The 26,101-nt window shown below is 38.2% G+C and overlaps 2 protein-coding genes across 3 annotated transcripts; one reads left to right on the top strand and one right to left on the bottom strand.

The window, feature by feature from the left end:
* Positions 1 to 1,893: 1,893 nt before the first annotated feature.
* On the bottom strand, positions 1,894 to 2,527 carry LOC100888372. The gene is made up of 2 exons (XM_003730751.1): positions 2,299 to 2,527; positions 1,894 to 2,264 (listed from the first exon to the last, which is right to left on the bottom strand). The coding sequence occupies exons 1-2, from the start codon at positions 2,525 to 2,527 to the stop codon at positions 1,894 to 1,896; spliced, it is 600 nt and encodes a 199-aa protein (XP_003730799.1).
* A 4,521-nt stretch (positions 2,528 to 7,048) lies between these two features.
* Positions 7,049 to 25,071, top strand: LOC591349. 2 transcript variants are annotated; one of them, XM_030984712.1, is made up of 15 exons: positions 7,049 to 7,423; positions 10,547 to 10,690; positions 11,862 to 12,085; positions 12,845 to 13,049; positions 13,752 to 13,884; positions 14,479 to 14,697; positions 15,231 to 15,426; positions 16,288 to 16,447; positions 17,211 to 17,467; positions 18,672 to 18,808; positions 19,593 to 19,802; positions 20,325 to 20,756; positions 22,617 to 22,819; positions 23,482 to 23,593; positions 24,407 to 25,071. In XM_030984712.1, exons 2-15 carry the CDS (start codon positions 10,683 to 10,685, stop codon positions 24,509 to 24,511), a joined length of 2,601 nt encoding a protein of 866 aa, XP_030840572.1. In that variant the 5' UTR covers positions 7,049 to 7,423; positions 10,547 to 10,682; the 3' UTR covers positions 24,512 to 25,071. The 2 variants fall into 2 exon arrangements, with proteins under 2 accessions (XP_030840572.1, XP_030840573.1); XM_030984713.1 differs by lacking the exon at positions 7,049 to 7,423 and adding an exon at positions 10,189 to 10,255.
* The last annotated feature ends 1,030 nt before the right edge of the window (positions 25,072 to 26,101 follow it).

Consider the following 26,101-nt stretch of genomic DNA (forward strand, 5'->3'; position numbering starts at 1 on the left):
GATCTGTCATGGTGGCGGATACAGTGACTATCAATTTGTGTAAACTGTAGTCAAACCTGGGTTTTGGGTAGCTGCAGCTAACCTTCAAGTGATTGTATCTTGTACAATATCAAGTACATTTCCCCTTGTTGTCGACCATGCTCTTTTCTTCAGAACTCGTCCCCGACCCCGCCTTCGCCCCCAAAACTCAAGGTTTTTTTTTTCTGCTCAAGATATAACACAACATAAGCCTCTTCTTGTGTTGCTAATACATTGCATGGCAACTTGTCAGCAAAGAAACCAGGTAATGCTTGCATTACTTCTGTGGCTGCCTGTTCTTTGTGAAGTTCTGCTGCATTTTTGAGATGTCTTTTGCTTGCTAACTAGATTTTAGCAGCTTGCCTTGGCACTTTGCTGATGGTGGGGCCTGGTAAAAGTAAAACATCCCTGTAAAAAGGGCCACTCGGATTCGCTTTGCTTCCCGACGGAACACCTCATTCTCCACCAACTTGTTGAACAAACGAACTCGTTGATTATACCCCTCCAGGGACACACCGCTACCCCGGAATACACTTGTCCGTTGGAGCACCGGGAGAATGACGGTGTGGCCAAGGGCTTTACCCCCCCCCCCCCCCCCCCCCCCCCCGGCGACCCAACTCCTCCAAGAACTTCCACAGAGCAAAACATACCTCATGAGGAGTATGTCTACACAGATCATTGGTCCCTATGTCCAAGATAAGTACATCTGGACATGAGGACCGAATGTAAACACTCAATCCTCAACTCCCCCGAATCGATCGGAACTAGTCCCTTTATCCAAACAGTATCGAACGCTTTCTCGACATCCAAGAAAACTGCTACTGCGTGTTTGTTACAGTTTATGCTCTTTTGGATGTCGTTTTCTAATTGAACAATATCGACCTTTCCTAAATCCACTTGGAAAATTGGGTATCACATTCATGCTTTTCCACATACCATTGCAGTCTTTCTTTTATAATTAGTTCGATAATCTTGGCAAAACATGATGTGAAAGCAATTGGTCTATAAGACAATGTATTTCTAGGATCTTTTCCATGTTTGAGAATAGGGATTATTACAGAATACTTTAGTTGAATTGGAATTTTCAGGTTTTCCATATTAAGTTAATGATATTCAGCATGATTTCCTTGATTGCTTTTGGCAGATTTTCATACACAACGTATGGTATATTATCTTTACCTAGGGCAGTCCTTTTCCGCGATTGTACTGCCTTTTCCAATTCTGTTATAATAAAAGGTTCATTTATAACATGTTCAACATTCAAATTATGAATGTCAATGTTTGGTGCCTTCAGTAATTTCTTATTTGTATCTCTGTCTTTTATTCCTATTTTTTTAAGGTAATTTCCAAAGGCATTTGCTTTCTCCTGATCGGAAACAATATGTTTACCATTTTCAACCAATGTTGCCTCCTCTCTGTCCAGTCTAGGGTGACCGTAAAGATAATATCAAGTTTACTCACTATACCACATTACTATAGAAACGAAGCGCATAAGTCACCAGCATCCGTATACGCATACGTTTTAGAGTAATTTTCTGACATATTCCCCAGTGCAATCAGCATCAAAATGATAGAAATTAATCAATTATCTTCCCTAAACTATGCTATAATAAAAAAAATGATAGTTACCAGTATTATAGTTAAATCGTAATTAACTTGTCCTCTAAATTTTACATTGAATATATCTAGTTATCTATTTTCATGTAGGTGCAGGATTAATTTGTTTACCTTAAAAGGGCTCAAGGGCAATGTTGAGACCCCACGTACTGCTCGTCTTTCAGCTCGAGGGTGCGGGCATCCCCCAGGTTCGTGTGTCTCCTGTCGCTCAGTACCCGGCAGATGGCCCATCTTTGTTCCTTAAGTCGCTGAAACATATCAAAGGTTGAGTTCCATCGTACCTTCATCAACTGTACAAGCTTGTGTTCCGCGATACCCATCTGCCTTTGTAGCAACGGCCGAGTGCTTGAAATGTCCTACAAGCCGTGATGCCGCTGCCGAAAGGGTTTGAATTAGTGGTGCGCTGTCAAGGGCAGTGTTCACACCCAGCTGCAAGGTGTGTGCAGCGCATCCAACATTAGCCGCGTCAATGCCCTCTCCGATCCAACAGATGTTGGCGACATTGTCGTGCACCATTGCCACGCTCTTCCTTCGAAGGCCCCAGTTTTCGACGACTCTCTCTAACTGGTTTTGGAGCGCTTCGGTGGTGTGGCGCTGCGGTTGGTCTGCCTCCTCTCCAACTCCCAACACTGGTTTGGTTTCGAGGACGAAGTTGGCCCTCACCAATCCTCGTCCTACAGTCTGTAGTGTATGATGCGTGCTGGACGCTGACGAGGGACTCCCGTATCTCCTCCTTCTTGTTCTCGTACAATAATTTTATCCTATTGGAAATGGTCTTCCTCGTCAGAGTCACATAGCCTGGCACAAGACATTTCAGCAATGCCTTGAAGGCACCCGCCTCCACCAGAGCGATCAGTTCGACAATCTTATCCTTGATTATTTCCCTCCTCATAGGTGTCGGCTGTGCTTTGTCCTTTTCAAGAGCTGTATATGAGTGAGCATCACTCCCATGGACGAGCCGCTGTACGCATACTTCTTATCACAGAGTTTACATTGTACACGATCATCGACAGTTTTGTTAAAAACTTTCCAAACTTTACTTGTCTTGCCCATGATGTGGAATATCAAATAGATGGCGTATGCGAGAGCGAGAGAATAAACGTGTGATAACGATAAAGACAACTGAGAAAGTGTGTTAGATAAACAAAGACGAACAATATAAATGTTCCAAAGCTGAGGAAGTTGTTTAAGTAGAGCCCAAATTCTCATTGTTTCGTGGAACAGCTTCTTGAATCTTTTGTAAAGGCTTTGTTGAGGGATTATCTTTTCCCCGTCTGCATGCTCTGGTTTCATTTTTTTTCCGCCCTCTTATTCCCTCTCCTGTCCCTCTATATTCATTTTTCTTTTCAGACCCTTTCTTTCTCTCTCTCTATCACACACAATATATTTACAAACTTTATCTTGCCCTTGTTCGCTGCCCGATATAGCTAGCTCAGATTGGCAGAGCTGCGTGCACGTGGCAGCTGACACGCACCGATAACAATAGCTTGCTTGCTAGCTGCGCTGGCAACGACAAACACCCCCATGCCAAAAACAGCAAACTTCAGTTCAACCCATATTTATAACGGCAGTTCGGATCTATTCAGGATGAGCTTGAATATAAAATACAAGTCGGTAAAAATCCAATACTAAATAGTTTTAAAGTGAATGAATATGTATTTCATTATTTTTATTTTTTTCTGGATCGTCAGGTTTCCAAAAACCGAAACTGGGACCCAATGGCAACGGTCGGGATTCGTTGTGATGGACCGTACCGACTCAAGCCTAATTTACTGACTGGACATGTGCGTACGTAGGTACGTACAATTTATTAGTTTTAAAAATAGGTGATTACGTATGTAAATCATATGCCATAAATTTACATAAGACATTAAAAATCATGTCTTTACCATATAGTCAACTATCTTTCATTTCATTTCATTTCATTTCTTTATTGTGTCCATAAAGGATAATTGTTTATTATGCACATGAACAATCTTGCTTCAACATAAGAACATAGGAACAACATATAATTGACATTTATAGGGCCCTGTTTTAGTATACATTTGATATAATATACATGGTCATGATGAATATACATTTAAATACTCTTTCTTCTTCTTCTTCTTCTTCTTCTTCTTCTTCTTCTTCTCTCTTTCTTCTTACATACCCTCCATTTTTTAAAATTCTTATATGCTCTAATATGAAGTAGGTATTTTGTGTTAAAAATTATTTCTTGATATGGTATAACGGTAGGGGTACAACAGTAAAGTAAGTATACTAAAACAATATATATATTCGTGTAACATGTCAATGAGGGTATTTTGCATGGTTTTCACATTCTCTATTCTTTACTGGGTTTTATTAACTACTCTTATGGAAAGTGGAATGAATGAATTAATGCGGCGACTAGTTCTTGCTTTAACAGATCTCAATCTTCGTCCGCTTCTCAGGTGTATGTACTGGTCATTAAGGGGGTGGGTAAGATCAGACATAATGGATAGGGCCTTAGATACTATTCTTTCCTTACAGACTTCATCTAGGTCAACAGTATGGTTCATTATTTTGCTGGCTTGTTTTACAACCCTTCTCAACTTTTGTTTGTCACTTTGCCTTGCATTGTTAAACCAGATAATGGAATCAAATGTAAATAGTACTCTGAATTATCGACTGGTAAAAGAGAAACAGAATTCTGTTTTATCAGGGAAGATGCGCCTAATTTTATTAGATAGAAAGAATGAAATATTTTGAATTTAGTGCTTTTGGATACTTCATATATGTCTTCTTTTTTTTATAAATATAATTTGCTTGTCCATATTAGACCTATTTTGATGAACCCATAAGAAATATGTGATAATTGCCTATGGGGGAAAGTATCACATTTTTGGGGTAGGATGTTTCTGGAGGGTGTGAACAGGATGTCTGTTTTGTGTGTGTTGCTTGTGTGCTCGTGTGTAAATATGTGCACTGGTGTGGTATGTACACTGTATAGAAAGGATGTGAGATATCTTTGTTTTGCTATTAATATAAATTTCTGTACCGTAAAACCAGAAACTTAGAGCCGTGAAACTATTGCAAAAGCTAAGCGTCTGACATTTTCATTGCAAAATACTCAGTGTTGTGTCAGTTTTCATTCTATAATTTTGTGACATGAAATGTTTGCAAATCAGAGCTACTTGTGAAATTTGAAAAGATTCAATGAGCTCATTTAAGTTTCTGGTTTCACAGTTGTCTTTTTGAATACCTAATAGTTTGGTAATCACTTAGGGTATGTTTCGTGTGTTTTTGTTGTTGTAATTTTTGACCAGTATGTTTGTGTATTGGAATTTGATTCCTCAAGTCAATAATGTCTAATAATATGTATTGTCTGTAATTCTTATAGTGGCAAAAGTGTTACATTTTTGTTTGCGGTGTCACATTTTGTTAAAGTTGTGGTTCTATTATTAAGACATATTGCTTTGAATTTTAAATCATATATATATCTACTATAAATATATGAGAAAATATGTTGCCTCCTTTCTTAATGAGAAAATAAGAAAGATCTTTCCAAATTTTTTCCCTTCTGTTTGTAATTATACACTAAAGAATTATGTGATTCATACAAAATCAATAACACTTGAATATTTTATTTGTCTGAATTGTCTCCACTTAAAAAACATATGCAGTAGTTTTTGAAGTGCACAAAATATTATGAAATGACTGTAATCAATTTTTATCAGAAGCCTGCATTTTGTTTGTAGTTTGATCATTTTTCCTGATATTTAAAATCCTTCTTACTGTCAACAATGATATTACATGTTTTTTTATCTTACTAATTATGCTTAACTTTTTTTCTTCTTTTCTAATGTATACTGTACCTGTTTTGACTTGAACGACGTACTCAGTGGTTTTGCTTTTTTTATGAACTAATTTTTTTTTTAAATCATTGAGTATGGAATTATTAAAGTCACCATGGACTACAAAGTGAATTGCATACGGTAAATAATTTTTTTAAATCTGTGCCTGTGTATTTATCCTTTAAAAGGAGATATAGTGTCATGAATACCGGTATGAATGTCAAGTTGACAACCATTTTAGATATAAGATCCTTTTTATTCCTAGTAAGTTTTATTTTCGGGGAGTGGTTTGTTTGTTGTTGTTTTTTTTCTTCCTGAATTTGTAATGTGTATACATGTGTACCTTTTTTTCAATGTTTATTTGGCAAACATGCGCAGAAAAATCACAATTTTTTATTTCTCCTTCCCTTTCTTAAATGATGCAATTTGATAGGTGCTATGTGGCTTTATTTATGTGTGTGTAAAATTGCCTTTCATTACATGTACAATTAGTAATTTGGTACTGGTAGTTATGATCAAACAATGAATATATAGATTGTAACACTACTGTATGTTCCAAAGAAATCATGTTCAGATTACATGATATTTCATTGTAATAGACAATGGTCTCATGTTTTAAGACATTTTTCGAAAGTCTGTGCAATCATGTAATGTTTTGAATATTTAAACATTGATGTATTCTAAAGAAATTATTGGTAATAGTGGAACTAAAAGATGATTGTTTTCCAGGCCTCCCGAGTTGTAGGTTGGCAATTATAATAAATTATATTTTTTATAAATTACAGGATTTGCTGTATGTATATTGTGTGTGGTTTGTTTATATTATTGGGTGGGGTACATGATAGGTAAACATGACCACAAGTTTTAACTTCCAATTTTTTTTATTTATTTATTTATTTTTTTTTTTGGGGGGGGGGGGGGAGGGTTAAAGCTTGAATAGTATTTTTAAATTAAATGGCAACATAATTTCAAAAAGGCTTGTTCATATTCCCAAATCAGACATTTTCACTAATAAGATGTTTTCAGAGGAACAGGATTTTTAGAAGAATTTTAAAAAGAATATCAGTACGGTGTTGGAAGTGTGGGGTTTTCAGAGAAATTGTAAAGTGGGAAAAGAGGAATGGAGGAAAAAAGAGAAAGAGTGGTATTAAGAAGAAGAGTAAGAGTTGGAAGAAGGAAAAGGGAGGGAAGAACGGAAAGGGAGGAAAAAATAGAAAAAGAGTAAGACTTGGAAGAAGAGAAAGGAAGGGAGGAAAATAGAGAAAGAGAGGGACATTAGGAAGAAGAGTAAGAGTTTGAAGAAGAGAAAGGGAGGAAAACAGAAAGAGCGGGAGTAGGTAGAAAATCAAGAGTTGGAAGAAGAGGAGGGGAGGAAGAGGAAGGAAGGAAGGAAGGAAGGAAAATAGAGGAAGAGCGAGAGTTTGGAGAAGAGAAAGGGAGGGTAGGAGAGAAAGAGATTGGAGAAGATGAAGGGAGGAAAAAAGAGAAAGGGTGGGATTAGGAAGAGGAGTAAGAGTTCGAAGAAGAGAAAGAGATTGGAGAAAGAGGAAGTGATGAGGAGTAAAGAGAAAGAGCGGGATAATGAAGAAGAGAAAGGGAGGGAAGAAGAAAAGCTTACTAGTAATTTATTTGATCGATTGAGAGAGAGATAGAGGAGGAGGAAAAAATCAGAGAGAAAGAAAATGATTATGATCAGCTTGGAAGCCAGACTATGAAAGGAAAGGTATTTCATCTAAATACAGCTCGCTGGATGTGTACAATCATGGATGAGTCAACATGGCATATGGATGAGTGCATTCTAAAAAAAGGAAGAAGGAAACCCTGCGTTTGACCTGGACAAACTGCATAATGACATGTAACTACAGCCCAGGTACTGGTAATAGCAGTTTCAGTGTGGAAATTAATGCCAAGCCTGACCTGAGGCAAAAGCTGCAAGTATTTTGGAGATATGGTTTTGATTCTACACTCTACAGGTAAGCTGATATGATATATTTATATGTGAAATGTGAACAAATCTTATTTGATTGAATTGAATGAAAGTATTTATATTATGTAATTGTTGTGGCATTAGGTTCTAATGAATACATCCAAAACTCTTAATTATCATAAGCTTTAATTTTGAAAAGGTTGAAATTAATTGTCTGCAAATGGAGTCCTCAAAATGAAAGACCCTGCATGCAACTAGTATGGTGGCCCTGAAGGGACATCGCGAATAGACTAAATCGTGAAAAATATGCGATAAAATTCACGATATCGTCAATTTTATCACATATTTTTCACGAAGAAATTCACGAAATTGACGATATCGTGAACTTTATCGTGAACTTTTCACGATGAAATTGACGATATCGTGAATTTTATCGTGAAAAGTTCACGATATAAAGTTCACGATATCGTCAATTTTATCGTGTACTCTATCGTGTACTCTATCGTGTACTCTCCTGACGGGCGCTTCGTAAACAAAACCAGCCCTAGCTGGGGGAGACAGAGAGAAGGAAAAAAGGGAAAGGGAAAGAGAAGATAAAGGAAAGAAAGAATAATAAGAAGAAAAGAAGGAAACGGGGGGAGGGGGGCGAAGGGCTCTTGCCTCCTCCTCACTCCCCCCCCCCCCCCGCCAAAAAATAAATAAGGAGAGAGAGAAGGGAAAGGGAAAGGGAAAGAAAATATAAAAGGAAAGAAAGAAGAGGAAGAAGGAAAGAGGGAAACGGGGGAAGGGCGAAGGGCTCTTGCCTCCTCCCTCCCCACCCCCGCCAAAAAAATAAATAAGAGATAGAGAGAGAAGGGAAAGGGAAAGGGAAAGAGAAGATAAAAGGAAAGAAAGAAGAGGAAGAAGAAGAAGAAAAGAGGGAAACGGGGGCGAAGGGCTCTTGCATCCCCCCGCCCAAAAAAAAATAAGAGAAAGAGAGAGAGAAGGGAAAGGGAAAGAGAATAAAAAAGGAAAGGAAGAAGAATAAGAAGAAAAGAGGGGCTCTTGCCTCCTCCCCCCTCCCGCGCCAACAAAATAAATAGGAGAGAGAGAGAGATAGAGAGAAGGGAAAGGGAAAGGGAAAGAAAATATAAAAGGAAAGAAAGAAGAAGAAGACGGAAAGAGGGAAACGGGGGAAGGGCGAAAGGCTCTTACCTCCCCCTCCCCCCTCCCGCCATAAAGGGAAAGAGAAGGGAGAGGGAAAGAAAATATAAAAGGAAAGAAAGAAGAGGAAAAAGAATAAGAAAAGAGGGAAACAGGGCGAAGGGCTCTTGCCTCCTTTCTTTTCTTTCTTTTCCTTTCTTTCCTATTCTCCCTCTTTTTCGTTTTTCTCTTTCTTTCTTCTCTTTCCCTTTCCTTCTCTCTCTCTCTCTCTCTCTTATTTATTTTTTGGCGGGGGCGGGGGGACGAGGCAAAAGCCCTTTGCCCCCGTTTCCCTCTTTTCTTCTTCTTCCTCTTCTTTCTTTCCTTTTATCTTCTCTTTCCCTTTCCCTTTCCCTTCTCTCTCTCTCCCTGATTTATTTTTTGGCGGGGGGGGGGGGGGGAGGGGGGGCAAGAGTCCTTCGCCCTTCCCCCGTTTCCCTCTTTTCTTTTTCTTCCTCTTCTTTCTTTCCTTTTATCTTCTCTTTCCCTTTCCCTTTCCCTTCTCTCTCTCTCTCTGATTTATTTTTTGGCGGGGAGGGGGGGGGGAGTGAGGAGGAGGCAAGAGCCCTTCGCCCCCCCCCCCCCCCCCCCGTTTCCCTCTTTTCTTCTTATTATTCTTTCTTTCCTTTTATCTTCTCTTTCCCTTTCCCTTTTTTCCTTCTCTCTGTCTCCCCCAGCTAGGGCTGGTTTTGTTTACGAAGCGCCCGTCAGGAGAGTACACGATAGAGTACACGATAGAGTACACGATAAAATTGACGATATCGTGAACTTTATATCGTGAACTTTTCACGATAAAATTCACGATATCGTCAATTTCATCGTGAAAAGTTCACGATAAAGTTCACGATATCGTCAATTTCGTGAATTTCTTCGTGAAAAATATGCGATAAAATTGACGATATCGTGAATTTTATCGCATATTTTTTCACGATTTAGTCTATTCGCGATGTCCCTTCAGGGCCACCATAAACTAGGACTTGGTGTGAATGTAGAAGTTCTCGGTCTGAGTAAACTAACCTGGCCATGCTGAGTGCACAATTAGATTCAATGATTTATGAGTTTAAACAGGGAGATGTCAGTTATGTGTAGCAGCTAGTATACATATGCACATACTTGTTATGAGATACGAGACTTCAGAAGTTGGTGATAGATCAAAGTGTGTTGCATTTGTGATAATTCATACAATAAACATGAATATTCATGAACTTCTGCACTCTACATTTACAGGTAGACAAAACTATATATAGACATTGTGTGCAGTGCATGAATTATAATAATCAGGCATTATGTCTGCCATGGTGCCATGATTGAGTCACCATGTTTGGGGATGTGATGACAAGGATATGACTATATGTACATGTATGTGTTTGTGATTATTGCACAATATTTAGTAGCACTACACAGCTAGCTGCACAACATGCCTTGTCATGTGTGATTTACATGTACATGTAGCTGTATATAGTCTGCTAACTCGGCTATTGTAGTCTGCTACACTATAGTCTGCGGTATCCAAGTAGATGCCCAAATCTACTTTATAGCTATATGACTGGCTCCAAGATCATAATTTGAATTAAAGTGCTGTGGCATGACTGAGGGCTGGAAACTCAAAATTAGAGGAATTGCAATATTGCATGTAGAAGCTTGGAAACTCATTATTGGAGGAACTATATTCATGACATATCTATCAGCAGAATTGGTATGGAGTTGCATGGGTGTGTTGTTTTCAAAGCTTATAAAGCTTTTTTTAATTAAAAAGAAGCATGTATTCGAGGTACAAAAAATCATATGGTAACGTCATGTACAGTCGTATAAATAACTGTTTTGCTTTTGTGTTATTCATGTATTCTTCCCCTAAAGTTGGAACATCTTGCTACAACACATGTTCATTGTATTTATTTCATTGTCTTAATTAATATGAATTGTTAATCTCAGATTGTATTACATATGTCTTCTAAATTCATACCGGTATTTGAACTTCTCTTTCCAGATCTAACTATCATATGTGGTTGCCGAATACTGATCTTGTGGAATCGCAATATATATGACACCTTTACTCTTATGAAAACCTCATAAATCTACTACGTACCCCATCTTGAAAACAGCGGTTGGTGCTCCAGAGTATCATGGATCAGTGAGTAGTTTTCACTGAATCTCGTAACCAGAATCAAAGAAAACATATTAATAATATACTTTTTCAATTTGTCTCTAGGGGTCTCTAATTATTTTTATGGGATTTTCAACCAGAGCTTAGTCAATGCAATTATTTGAAACAGTCAGATAAGTTTTCCACTATAATTAATCTTGTTTTCTTTGATTCTGGTTACTAGAATCAGTAAAAAGTAATTGTGTTGCTTTCTTTTGTTTCTTTATTATATGGAGAATCTTTTTTTTAATGTGAAAAGCAAGATGGACTGAGACCTTTAAAAATATGTTCAACAGTAATTAATATTCATCAAATGACGGGAAGTCCAAGGTACATGTATGCATGTCTTTGATTGTTTGCTGTCAATTACGTTATCAAGAATAGGGGGCAATAAGCAATGATTAACATGGCAAGTTTCATTTTCCTTGTTATTAGGATTTATGTGATCTAATTAATCCTTATCTACTAGTATGACTTTGAAAGAAATGTCAGGCATACTTTGGATGATACTGGCAATGTGTGGAACAGAACACCTTGGACTTACCCCAAAATGAACTTATCTTGACCCTTGAACCTTGAACCTTTAGGCGATAATCCGTTTCAGCACCCCCTAGATTCAATCCCAGAAAAATAACCTGCTACATGCATAAATGTGAGGAGCCATGATAAAGAAAATACTTATATTTTTGCATATGTACAATAAAATGTGAGACAGCACCATTCAAATATAACATGCTTCTGTGTTATACATGTGGGAAAACATAGGAGGCTAGGTATACATCACATGTATTAGATTTTATTTCTGCATTTTTCCAAGTATAATAACTGAATAACAAAGAACATATAAACGTAAGGTAATTGCTAAATACAAACAATAATATCTTCATGTTCATATCAAAATGTTTCTTTTACATGTACATATAATAACGAAACTTAATATTTTTATAACATATTATCATAAATTCAAAGTATTATCCGAACTATCTGTTGAAAAAAGTGCAGGAGACCGCAATCATAAGCAATGCTTGACCAGAATGGCAGCCTCAAAAAAAAAAAATTAAGGTAAAACGACTGCCAGTGCTGCCTCTATGAATGCCGATGGGTTGGTGATCTTGACCACAGGTCTGGGTAGACGGTTTCACTTGACTTTTTATTGCAGGAGTATATTACGAGGCAGGAGAAAGAACCCTACACCACTGGTCACCTGTGAGGATGGTCAAGCATCCAGGGATGATGATGGGCCCATCCCGGGGCTACTGGTCAAGGATACACTGACCGTTGTGACACCAAGTGGAGAGTGTAAGATTGAACTGTGCCTCGGAGACATCACCAAGCTTCCTCAAAAGGACAAGGTGGACGTCCTACTCATCTCAGCGTATGGAGGTATAGTTCAACCATTTATCACATTAAATATTAAAGGCATCGTTTAACAATGTTAAATCTGATATGCATGGCCCTACGTGTTATCAGTTTGTGATATGGTGTTATATTGAAGCCCTAAAAAAAAAAAATTTGCTTCAAAATGATCATGAAGTGCCTCAAAAAACTAAAAAACTTTGAATGATCGGTTTTACCATACACATTTTCCCCAATAGACTGTAGTCTTATAAAACAGTTAGGAAAACGGTTTTTGAAATGTCAATTTCCAATCATAAATATCTTGATAATCAGACAGGCGATTGGCTTGTAAAAGCCATGGGGTTCCTGACTGACCTAAAGGTTTATAACTATCATTGCAGCCTGAGCTAAATCCAGGATTTTATTTCAGAATCTTAGACAAAGATACCCAATCCCTTTAATAGGGCTAATGTCATACGTGGCATACATGTAGCTGATTTGGACACATGCCCTGCCAATCAAATGGTGACGAAAAAAGAGAAGTATAACGGACCGAGAGAGAAATAGAGGAAGAGAGAGAGGAGGCAAAGTAAAGAGAATAACACTACAACCTGCCTCCCATTGCCATGGCCTTTGCCTCCTGCATTTCAATCATCTATTACGAAAAGCCTCCAATTGTAACTTCATCCTTCTACAGGTAGTATAAATTCCAGAGCCAGAGCCAGAATGGGTATTGACAATCCTAAAGAGGATTTTTGTAATGTAACAGTTGAGGCAGTTTAGTGCTGTATTGATCATGTACAGGTTGCTATAGTAAAGGCGTTGGGGTGATAGGCGCCCTCTACAGGCAAAGGGACATCGATGTGTATCAGCTGGCCAGGACTCACAAGGAAGAGGACCTTCAAGATCTCTACTCCTGCTGGTGGACCAAACCTCTCCCAAACCACCTACCTTACAAGAGACTGCTCTGCTTTGAGACCAGGGGCAGTACAGTATTCTCTGGAGCATCGTAAGTCAGGCCTGATAATTACCTGATTTTTTTTCTTTTCTTCCCCCCCCCCCCCCCTGATTTTACCCCGATTTTCCAGATTTTTCCCTGATTTTCCTGATTTTCCTGATTTTTTCCTGAATCCTTACAACAACAAAAAAACTCAAGTGAGTGTGGGCATCACTTTGGCGCAAGTCAATTTTTGCATTCTCGCAACCAATGCCTCTTGTTCATCCAAGCGTGAACACATACCACACAAAAATGATGCCAAATGATTTGGGATAAAACACTCTTTCATAAGAAATTTACTGTTCATAGATGATTTTTGAAATAATTAGCAATTTCCTAGGTGTAAATTTTTTTTGACTCACACTGTATATACATGTACATGTAACGCTCGATCTCAAGAACATACGAAAATCTGTTTTGCTTGTCAACTTAGATTTGTCAACCTTACTAGTTTTCTGCTGCTTTCATAATCATTTGAAAGTGATGTACATCAACATGAAGTAATTAATCTCATGTCTTGTGTTCCTTCAAATTATAAGCTATTCTGTTTTTTGTTTGAATTTCATTAGATATGATACGAAGTGGGGGGGGGGAGGGGTCAAATGGACACCCCTCTTAGTTAGAAACATGAAGAGCAATTAATCATTGATATGGTATACCGGTACATGTCTTTATTTCCATACATTTAACAACTCTGTGCTGTTTGAAATTTAGGAGCTATGATCCGAACAGGGGGGCAAAAGGACGCCCCTCTGAGTTGGTATCCCATGCATTTCGGTGTCTGGTTCCTATACTCAACAATCAAGACGGGACTGTCATCACACCCCTACTCAATTCCGGGAGTCAGGTATGTCTAAAGATGTTGTCAACATACAACCTGCAACGATCTGAAGAACTGAATATCTCTCATCGTTATTGTAGAATTTATGGGACAATTTAATTTATAGGGCCAAATACTACAGATAACCCTACATGTTTCTTTCGTGCATTTAGCAATGCACATTTCAAACTAATAATAACAGTCGTTAATAGTAAAGCCAAGCTATTGTTAACCATTTCGTGTCTCTACAGATTATATTTGATTTTGTCTCCTGTCATGTTGTAGATTTTAATATATTTGAATATTGAAAAGGAAGCCATTGACATCATAACAGTGCTTTTCTGTTGACAGTATGGCTAATGCTCACAGTTTCCTCTATCAAAAGTAGAAAGGAAGGGTATTGACCTGGGACCCATTTTACAAAGCTTTTTTTCAATGACAAGTGACAAAAATCAGTGACAAGTCTGCTGATAACCAATCAGAAGCAAGGATTTCAGTAGCTTATAACAAAAACTGTCATTTGTCACTGATGACAAGTTTTGTGAAACACCCCTCAGAACACATCACCCATCAATTGGAATATTAATGATATCATCTTTTGTAAAAACAATTACCACATAGGGTTGTGACGAGTGCGAGATGCTGCAAGGGATGGTGGAAAACGCTGTCAACTGGATGAAAGCTGGCCTTCCTCTCCGTCTCCTAAAGATTGTGATCTACTCGACGGTGCTGAGTAGAACCACTGCATCTATGATCCTCCAGAGGGGAGATGGTTCTCAGATCCTCACGCTCTTCTCTCAACTCAAAGAGAGACTGGAAACAAAGAGCCCCATTCCAAAGGTACAAAATCAGGATTTATTGAGGGGGGGGGGGGGGGGGAGGGTGTACAATTTATATAGCTTTTATATAGCTTCCATTTGAGTACATACCTCTTTACAGAGTATTGTTGTACTGTACTGGGGTGTGCAGGTGACCCACTACACCAGGGTTTTCCCCTACTCTTATACTAATAGTGCAGTGGGTTCAAAGGTAGTGACTCTCCTCTACATGGGGCCTCCGTTTAACCTCCTATCCGAGGGACAGAGTATTTTCTATTAAACATAGCCTGCGTCTATGAAACAAGGGGAGGGGCACATTAACACACAACGCAGACTTCAGTCATCCACCTGGGTGGGATTCGAACCTGAGATCTTTGGTTCGACAGACAGACGCTTTATCGACTGAGCCAACTCGCCTCCTTCTTGGCGCTCTCTTTCTACTCTCCTCTCTCTCTTCTCCCCCACCCCCTCGCCCCCTTTCTCTCTCTCTCTCTTTCTCTCTCTCTATTCCCATCTTATTTCTCCATATTCTCTACCATGCACCTCTCATCCCAGGAAGTGAAGCTAGACTATGATATCTACATGTCCTTCAGTCCCAAGGACCAGTCCTCCGTAGACCACATCCAGACCGCTCTACGGACCATCAAACCAGACATCCGCATCTACCTATCAAACCAGAAGCTTGACGAGGACGCCATATGGCAGAACGACATCTACGCAGTCATGACCAAAAGTGCCAGGGTCATCACAGGTATATATATCTTCTTTTTTTTTCTTTCTTTTTTTGCTCTGGTGATCCCCTCCTAACAAGCCCTTGAGGCTTTTTTCAAGACACCTTTTTCTTTCATATCTTTGTATTTATATGTAGTACTAGCTCATATGTATGTATTACTCTGTTATCAAATATATTGATGTAAACATGAAATTATGCATGTTAACTTGTTTGTTTTTTAATTGTACATATTGGAAGAAATAAATGAGAGCTATATGCTCGCTCAATCAATCAGAGTGGGATCACCAGAATGAATAGGGACAACAAAATTTGAAAAGTGTTTTGACATTACTTTTTGATTTCCAGATCCATTTCATTACAGTTATCCATGATAACTAAAACACTGGATTGGGTCTGCATCGTTCCTTGTGATGAAAAATCACCTTGAAGCACTTTTCCAAGTTTTCATCCATGTTCACTCTTGTGGTCTTGTAAACTACTCCCTTTTTACTGCATGTTTTTTTGTAAATGGTAGTTGTTGGTCATATATTGTCTTTCATTTTCGTGCATCTGTACAATAGTCCTACATGTATACTACCTGACCAAAGGACATAGATCATGACTAACTGAAGTCTTTTATTGACATTTATAAAGATGTTACAATTGAACGTCATTCTCCAATTATTCTTTGTTCTGTTTATTGGAATATGTAGATTGCTTTCCAACTGTACAAACAAAATATTTTGAAGGTTATAACTTTCTACTTGGCAAATAAAAGCTGGTTTTATTTTATGTATGACTTTCTTAGAGCATGGAAGACATTTAGAAATGCAAAGTGATATTGCATTTAATATTAAGTCTAATGAACTTATTGAAAATTGATTTTACTTTCTTTTCCAGTTTTAAGTCCAAACTACCTCAGCTCACCAGACTGCCTGGAGCAGTACAATATTGCCCTCTGCTGCAACAGACAATCCTACAGAGATATCTTAGCTCCACTCTACATAGCAACCGTTACCTTGCCAACATACATGGGCTTAGTCCAGTACTCTGACTGTAGGTGAGCAATAGCAAAAATATGTTAATCATGAACTTTGTTGTAATTGGATTGCCCATTTCAATTTATTTTACTGCATTGTACTAGTATCTCTTATTTCTGAATTTCTGTCATGTTGGAAACACAAAGTTAGCGACTGCATACAAAAAACTGTTGATATTTCAATTAAAAAACTCCAAAGTAATTCAATAAAAATATATGGAGATCAATGAACTAAAATTTGAACTCTAATAATGTAAATTTAATTGTAACCAGCAAACATAAGATGGGTCTTTGCAAGTTTGAAGAGAAAGGGTAACTTGTGCCACAGAGATGCTGATGCAAATTCTCAATCCCCCGTTTTGAAATTTATTTTACTGCATTGTACTAGTATCTCTTATTTCTGAATTTCATTGAAAAATTTGCATCGAAAAAATGTTGATATCGCCATTTCATTTTCAATGAAAAAACTCCAAAGTAAATCAATAAAAATGTAAAAAAGTCAATGAACTAAAAGTTGAACTCTAATAATGTAATTTAATTGTAACCAGCAAGCATGTGGGTCTTAAGTATGGCTTGAAACATATTGGCTATTGGAAGAGAAAAGGGTATCTTATTCTACAGAGAAAGAGCTGCTGATGCAAATGCTCTACCCCCCCCCCCCCCCCCCCCCCCCGCCTTAGCCTTTACATGTATAAGCTTCTCATAAATAAGACGGTTTAACCCTTGAGCAATAAATGGAATCGCAAGATAACCAATCAATTACGACGTCTTCCTTTTCCTATAGATCTGATCCTGAAGTACAAATCTCCAACACCTGTAAGCAGCTCATAAAAGCTCTGCCACTCTCTACCCAGGACGATAGCTCAGGTAATGGTACGACCACCAGCACACCGGTGGAAGAGGAGGAGGATCCCTTCTGCTATGATGTCTTTGTCTCCTACTCCCACTGTGACTCAGAGGCTGCTACCCACATTGTGGGTGTGCTCAAGGAGCTGGACCCGAGCTTGAGGATCTTCTACGATATCCAGGAGCTCAAGACAGGTAAGAATCCCACTTATAGAATAAGCATAGATCATGGGGGTGTTTCACAAAGACTAAGATCGACTTTAAGTTGGACTTAACTATGGCAGGCCAATCATGCCACTGTTTGCTATCACTATTTACTGGCATCGTTCTCTCAAGGGACGTACAAATCGTGGTCACGAATCTACAGAATATAAATTTTCTGATAATTCATTATTGAAGGAAACAAATGAATGTTATCTAAAAATCATCATAGTGAGAGCAAAAAGTGGCATGAACAGCCTGCCATAGTTACGTCCAACTTAAAATTAATCTTAGTCTTTGTGAAACACTCCCCAGAATGTATTTTAGATGCAGGGGGTGTCTTATATCCATACAACATTTTGCAATACTTCTAGAATAGACTTGCTGTGGTATGTTTGTTGATATTCTGTAACATGAAATATTTGTCATGAGATGAATGATACCATTGTCATATCGAGAAAAACAGGAGCCCGTTTCACAAAGCCTTTTTTCAATGACAAATGACAAAAATTAGTGACAAATCTGCCGATAACCAATCAGAAGCAAGGATTTCAGTAGCTTATAACAACAACTGTCATTTGTCACTGATGACAAATTTTGTGAAACTCCCCCAGGTGTACAGTGCCCCTTCCACAACTATGCAACTAATGCACATTGTCAGTAGCAGTCCATGCCTTATGTTTAATTTGTTATGGATTACATGTAGAAGATGATTGAATTGATTGAATTGAGTATACGGCATCTGCAGGAATCTTCAGTATTGAAGGAGGCAGATTATCTTAAAGAAGAAGGAAGAAGAAGAAGAATTAGAAGTTAGTTGCCTGGATGGGGAGGCAGGAATTTGACATTGATTGTTGAGTTTACAGTTCCTCGAGGGGTATTTGTCTTGAGGTAGGGGGGGGGGGGGGGGGAAGGGCGTTATTGTTCCAGTGAATGTAGTTGCTGAGAGGATTGTTGTCCAAAATAGTTGTCCAAGATTATATTATACATTTATAACACTCTTCTGGTGGTTATCTCATCAAATCAGCTCTCGATTAACAGACCATTGGGGACCAATTGTCATCGATTAGGCATTGTTTGCTATATACAGGGCGCAAGTACCGGTAACTAGAAGTAGTGAAGTGGTGCTTTAAGACAAGATTTAAAAGTATTAGTTCTAACTTTAATATTTCCTATTTTTGATGATTTGACCTCTCAGGTCATGCATGGCAGCAGACCCTATACCACTCCATAGATGGTTCCAGATCTATGCTTGCCATACTCTCTAATAACTACCTCAGATCAGCTGTGTGCCAGGAGGAATATAGCCTTGCTCAGATGAAACACTTGGCTCAGGTAAAGATGGTTACATTGATAATACGATAATGTTGATGAATTTGCTATAACCTATATGTTTTTTTGTATCAGCAATGATTATCATACAGTCAAACCTGTTTTAGTGACCACCTGTCTACAAAGACCACATGTTTTGTTTCCCTTGAAAATGGTTTCTCATTGAAACATACTAAAGGAACCTGTCTACAAAGACCACTTTTTGTGTTTCCCTTGGGCGGTCACTTTAGACAGGTTTGACTGTATTTATAATTAGTTATTTCAAGTGATGATATGGTACATTGTGCCATTTCCGTTACACAAATGCTTTATCCCCAAATAATAAAATTGAATGCAGGTTATCATGAAATCAGGGAATTATTGCTGCCATCTTCTTCCAATCGTTTAATACACAGTTTCTTTCAAAGTAGTATGGCTATTTAAGGATTCTTTCTCACACACCTTTAGTAAACTGAACATTAATTTGTGCTAGAGTTGAAACATTTAGAAAGAAATAATTATGTCCTCACTATCGATGGGCATACTAGACTTATTTTTGTAAAGATTTGTATTACGTTAGATCTAAGCCCCATCTCGTAAAAATTTGTACTTGATCCAAATTGATCACAAGTCTCCCAATCCATTGCGAGCTAATCTCCCATCTCTTATGCACATACAGTGTAGATGCAATTGATATCGATGTCTAGCTTAATTGTGATTGATTCTAGCAGTTGTAAAATTTGAAAGGTAAACTGTCAGTAGATCATGAGATCAAATTCCATTTTATCATTTTCTCCTTTGTTAACAGGACAAGCTGAAGCTCATACCACTGTGTATAGAAAACCTAGAGAAAGAAGAATGCTCATTCTCAGAAGTTACCATGGTAACAGCCACACCCGATGTCTTCCAAGATGCTGTTGCTACAGCCTGCAGCAGTCTTGTGTCATGGCTGCATGGGAAGGCTGATACCAAGGCAGATTCTGTGGAAGGACTCTCTCATCTCCTTGCAGGAGCTGCAGTAAGTTTGTCATCAATTTCATGCTATCAATTTTGTAATGCCTTAATGCCAATATACTCCTCACTTCTGTGACAATAAACTTTTCATAAGGCTCATTTGCAAATGATGTGGTAAACTGCAACATTTTATTTTGTGTTCATAACAATGCTTTATATTTCTGTATATTATGTTTCTTATAACACACAAATATAGAGCTTGTGTAGGACCTTTGTTCCACACAGCAAATTTCTATCATCTCCACTTGCCATTCATTTACATATTTACAAAAACAAAAACAAAAATATTAATAATTTTAAATAAATAAATAAATGTATAGGTACATAAATATATCAGTAAACATGATTATATTAAATAAATAAATATGCTGGTTCAATTCCTGATTGTTTTTATGATCATTTTATAGATATATGGCTCTTGCTATAGATGTTCATGTAAATGTATGTAGAACTCATCATATCCCTTAGAAACAGATTTTAAATATAGAAGTAGCGGTACAAATGCTTATTGTTATCATCATTGCAGGTCTCAGATCGACTGAACATAGAAAACCTGATGGAAGATCACCGGAAGAAGATCCTCAAGAACGAATACAACACGATCTCACTGCCTCTCAAGGATGTGTTCCCTCCTAAGTGCTTCATCTCCGAGCACGACCAAGACAAGGTCAAATACCGGGAGGTGACGGGGGAGGTACTCCTCAGCTTCCACCCGCACGACGAGAAGTTTGCGCTCTCCTTCAAGAGCCTCTTGGAATGGACGGCGCCCAAGGTGGTTGTCCTAGTCGATGCGTCCAGCGACCAAGAGCGTCTTCGTCAGCTGGATAATGCAAGGCACATCGTGGCGTTCCTGTCGCCTCACTACGTGGAGTCGCCCAAGCATGTGGAGGAGTTCCACGTGGCTCTGTGGAGACAGAGGGTCAGTCCTATCCAGGCACCTCTGCTACTCCCAGTCAAGGTATCTAAGCTCATTCCTGGGGGATGTTTCACAAAGATCCTAAATCGAACTTAAGTTGGACTTAAACATTATGGAGAGCCATTTGTAGCCCTAAAATTAAATATAATCAAAAGCAAAAATTCAAGTATATTTTAGACTTTTCATAAATTCCACATCAAGCACATAAAATCTCCTTGATAATAGAAAATATAAATGATTTGAATCAACATGTTATGCCTTTTAAAATAACTTTTACAAAATATTTTCAAAGATACTAATGGCTTTCAATAATTGTTAAGTCCAACTTAGAGATACGTTCAACTTAAGATCTTTGTGAAACACCCCCCAGGTTTCAATTGGACAGTATTTGTTCTGTGGTGCAGTGTGCACCCGACTGAGGAGATTCTGGTGTAGAGAGGGAAGGGGTATTATGTAGATTAAATGCTGGAAAGGAATTTGGTTGAATGGGGTTGGGATGGGGTAGAATCGTCTTATCTTCTTGTTTCTTTCTCCCCCCCCCCCCCCCCCCCTCTCTCTAACTCTTTCACTTTACTCTCTCTTTGTTTTTTGCCTTGTGTTCTTCCTCCAGACCAAATTTTGTTGGAGAAGTATACAACAATGCTATTTCACCTCAGCATTCCGATTTACATGTATACAATGAGTTGTATGATATCTAAAAGGAATAGTTTGCATATTATTGTTGGTAATGTCCATATCAGTGCAATGATCAAGAAACAGCATTGCCTTACATTTAACAATGTTTCCTTAATGCCTTGATAGGATCTGTAGTTAGCCTGAAAGCCCCTCCTACATGTACATGTACTTTCAGCTGGTTGGTGGTGATATAGACCTTTAACCCTTTCTGTACTGGGCTATTTTGAGCACTCTCTGACTTGGGGGGGGGGGGGAGCCTGGGAGGCCCCCCCCCCCCATGATCTCGGCCGTCAAATATCAGATGAACGCGAAAATTTGTCGTTATAGCCTAATTAATTGTGCAAAATGCTAATTTTATGCATTTTAAAGAAAACTCTACATATTTGTCCGTAGACTTGTGAAGAATATTGAAAATGTATTGAATAAATGTTTCCTTCATCTCAAATTCATGAGGTTTCATTATTTTTATGATATTTGAAAATGCATAGGTTAATTTGCATAAATTCATGAATATCAAATTGTCAGACTCCACTTTTTGAATGTTGTAACTCATTATTCATATGAAACTTTTTTTCCAATACAAAATAGTTACCAGTATTTGATGTAGTTAATAATGATAATTTATGCAAATTTGATGCAAATTTGATGCGGTTTTCAACTATTTATTTTCTTGTGTATTTTATTGTTTTTTTTATTTCTGATTATATCTATTGTTTTATTTCTGATTATATCTATTGTTTTATTTCTAATGTATTCTTTTGTTCTGGAATACATCAAGTTACTTTGAGAAACATATAAAAGCAATTTGATATCGATTCATATATTCACATTTCTGCTTCTACATGAATATATGCAATTATAACACTTTTTTGATGACATGCGCATACTAATTGTTATGTAACATCTAACAGGTATAATCGATTTCGATAAAAATAGTATCAAAACGTGCGTAAGACTTGACGGAAAAAAGTCATGAAATGACAATTCAAAATTCCAAGCGGTTGGGCGCAATCTCTGAAAATGTCGAGGGGGGGGGGGGCCTGGGAGCCCCCCCCCCCCCCCCAGTACAGTAAGGGTTAAAGGTATTTTACCACAATTTTTGTTCTACATTTCAAAAGTATCCTCTGTCTGAATGCCATCCTGATTAGACTCTACCTTTAACTGAAGATTTGTAGATGGACGAAGTTATCGACTCCATTTCTCAACCGTTCCTTGTTCCTTTCCTAGGTTCTGAAGTTAGCCTGGAAACCCACCTACTTCCAGCTGGTGGGTAGCGTTATCGACCTGTGGGATGCCATGTGGCCCTCCCTGGCTCTCAACATACCCCGGACCGGATGGCTGCGACACGAGGAGCTCATGGTCTCCAACAGTACCTCCCTTGCTCTGATGGAGCTGGCTAGGATCACCCTGGAGCTCATACAGACTGCAAAGTAAGCTGGAGACCGGAGGGTGTTTCACAAAGACTAAGATCGACTTTAAGTTGGACTTGACCATTGGCCGTTCATGCCACTGGTTGCTCTCACTATTGGTCTCTCAATTGTGATCTTTAGATAATATTTTTTCTTTAATAATGACCTATAAAAAGATGTAAATTCTGTAGATTTGTGACTACGATTTACAAGTCCCTTGAGAAACCATGCCAGGAATGGTTAAAGGAGCTGGTGGCATGAACGGCCTACCATAGTTCAGTCCAACTTAAAGTTGATCTTAGTCTTTGTGAAACACCCCCCTGGATAGGTTGTTGATGGGTTGCTCAGGTGTACATTTAATAATAACTTCTTGTATAAAAGAAACGTGTAGCTTTTGGGAGGATATACTTGAAATATTGAAGACTGTGTTGAATGTATGATATCTCTCACCATCTCCCTTACCTTTTCTCTCTCCCTCTCTCTTACTTTTCTCTCTCTTTCTCTCACTCTCTCTATCCATCTTGCTCTCTCTCTCTCCCTCTCTCTCTTTCTCTTTCTCTCTCTCTATCCATCTTACTCTTCTCTCCCCCTCTCTCTCTCTTTCTCTCTCTCTCTCTACCTGTCTGTTTATCTGATATGAGTGAGTAACCTGTTTTGATTTCTCACCCTCCCCATATTGACAGGAATTTACCTGAGGAGAAAGAGCTCAAAGTTAGACCGGCGCTTCTCAACCCAGTCCAAGTCAAGGCAGAGATTCTGGCCCTGGTCCAAGCTACCAAGAATCATAGGACTAGGGTGAGTATTAAGAGGTCCAAATTGATATAAGCAGCCTAGTTTGGCCAGGAGGGATTAGACCTCCCTGGTCATGGTCACTGACAGGTAGTTATCTCGTCAAAGCAGCTCTCAATTAACATAAGAAAAGGGGATCATGGGGGACCAATGGTCACTGATTAGGCATTGTTTGCTATATAGAGGGCGCAAGTAGCTATAAGTAGTGCAGTGGGGCTTTAAGAGGTCCAAATTGATATAATGCCTTTCTTTAATGCAGAGGTATAATGGAAACTAGACCATTGCGCCGAGTTTCATGTAAAAAACAACAGTGTACAACCAGATAGGTTCACATGCATGAAATGTTCACGAATCTCAAGAGAGATGTAGGTTAATGAAAGCTTCATGTGCAAAATAATAGATTCACAACCAACATAGGATTGAATTTTTGCAATTCATGAAAGTTTTCTTGCTGTAAAAATGGTCTTTATACATAAATATATTTTGTTGAAAGGCTTCATAAAAACCTGACAATTTTACTCATAGCCAATCAAATAGGATAAAAAGCTTCTTGATCAACATTATTAGACATGAGACCCTTTTCATCGCGGTTATTTTATTTGTACTTGTAGTGCCTTTCTTTACAGGTATACGTTAAAACAGATTCATGAAGCTTTGTTAACAGCCTGCCCGACCATTACCACCCCAATGCTATAAGAAAGTATAAATACACGTACTAACAACTGATTTCTCCCTAAGACGTCATGTCATTTAAGGCTCTGACAGCAACCTACATGTATAACCTTTGACCTTCCAACTCTGACCTTTGCATTCATCCAGGGTCACAGGTCAGGTGATAGCGCCCTCATGGACTGTTCTTGTATAGTGTGTCGGCGGACGCAGAAACTCCTCAGAAAACACTCAGATGTCAACCTGACCGGATGAGCAGTGTGAAAATGATAGCGATTCTAAGGAGCAGATTTATTTTATTTGAAGCAATGTATCTCTCTACATTAGACATAGATTTGTAGGAGTGTCTTCTTTCAAAACTTGAAATAGTTCACAGCAATAAGCCCTAATTGTAGATATCTTCATATTTGTAGATATAGTTTCATAACCAAAGTTTTTTATGTATCATGTTGTCTTTCATCTTAAAAAAAGAACCTGATCCCAGCTGACTGACTTGCCACATTTGTAATTTTAAGTGTGAGGTTTGTTCCCCTTTGTAGGCCTTCATCAAGGGCGAACAGTTAGTGTCAGTATCCTGTAAAGTACACTAAATAGTCTTTTACATCATGCAATAAGAGAAGTTATAATTGAAGAAAAAAATGTTAATTATTGTTTATATCATGGGATTGAATAGTACAGGAATGCATTCCTGCAATTATGGAAAGGAAATATAGCAATCGTTAAATGTATATTCGTAATACCTCATGAACCGAAAATATGTATGCAATTTTTAAAAATTAAAATGTGTCAATAAATGATATTTGATTTACAAATAATCTTTATTGCAATTGTGTTTTGCTTCCTTGTTAGTAAAATTGTTTAGTCTGTCTGTTTGTTTTTGTTTGTTTTTAATGCTCTTATACATTTCATAAATTCAAATTCTCAACAGATGGCATGATCATGAATGAATGTGTCATTCTAGAGTTGTACCTTGAGCTGGGAGTCGGTGGGGTAATCGCATCACAAAATTTGATCAGCAAGCATTATTTGGCAGTTACACCAACACCAGACATACTTGACCTGGGGGCTGTTTCAAAAAGACTAAGATCAACTTTAAGTTGGGCTTAACTATGGCAGGTCATTTCTGCCACTGGTTGCTCTCAATTATGATCTTTAGATAAATTTTTTTCTTCTTCAATAATGAACTATCAAAAAAGGTATATTCTGAAGATTTGTGCCCACAATTTGTAAGTCCCTTGAGAAACCAATGCCAGGAAATGGCGAGAGAAAACAGTGGCATGAACGGCCTGCCATAGTCAAGTCCAACTTAAAGTCAATCTTAGTCTTTGTGAAACACTCCCCAGCAATGGCCAAGAATCAGTTGGTTTGGAAGCAGCATGGAAGTTTGGTGGCCGGTGTGACTGAAGAATAGGTATTATTCACCTTTGCCTGATTGAAACCTTTGAAAGCACTTTTACAGAAATGGAAAAAATTGGTTGATTTATGTTTGTGAGAATTTATGAAAGTGTGAGAATTGTTGAAAGTGCATGATGTTGGTAGATTGCATTGGATATTTTGTCTTTAAACATCATCTGGAAATGTATAGAGAATGAAGGCGCAGAATATGTGACCACACATGCCGTAGAAATGAAAAATCAGAAGGGTCCAGTACGGTCTTTAAAATCCACGGCATGACCTAGGCATAAGCAGGCCAGAGTTTCAGAAGTGTGTTTTATCGCGTTCTTACTATTTCGGGATGGTGCCCTGACACTATCAAAATGAAAACAAAAAGGAGAAAACAGAAGATGAAGGACTAAATACATATCTTATTTGTCTTTCACTACACATTAAAAATGAATGCATGAA

The sequence above is a fragment of the Strongylocentrotus purpuratus genome, unplaced genomic scaffold (genome assembly GCF_000002235.5).
Source record: "Strongylocentrotus purpuratus isolate Spur 01 unplaced genomic scaffold, Spur_5.0 spur5_scaffold_14, whole genome shotgun sequence".
NCBI lineage: Eukaryota > Metazoa > Echinodermata > Echinoidea > Camarodonta > Strongylocentrotidae > Strongylocentrotus > Strongylocentrotus purpuratus.

Coding starts and splice junctions, on each gene's coding strand:
- LOC100888372 (XM_003730751.1), bottom strand. CDS start 2,527: ATGAGGAGGGAAATAATCAAGGATAAGATTGTCGAACTGATCGCTCTG. Junction 2,265..2,298: donor AGACTGTAGGACGAGGATTG/GTGAGGGCCAAC, acceptor AAACCAAACCAG/TGTTGGGAGTTGGAGAGGAG.
- LOC591349 (XM_030984712.1), top strand. Junction 19,803..20,324: donor ATCTCCTTGCAGGAGCTGCA/GTAAGTTTGTCA, acceptor TCATCATTGCAG/GTCTCAGATCGACTGAACAT. Junction 23,594..24,406: donor CCAAGAATCATAGGACTAGG/GTGAGTATTAAG, acceptor GCATTCATCCAG/GGTCACAGGTCAGGTGATAG.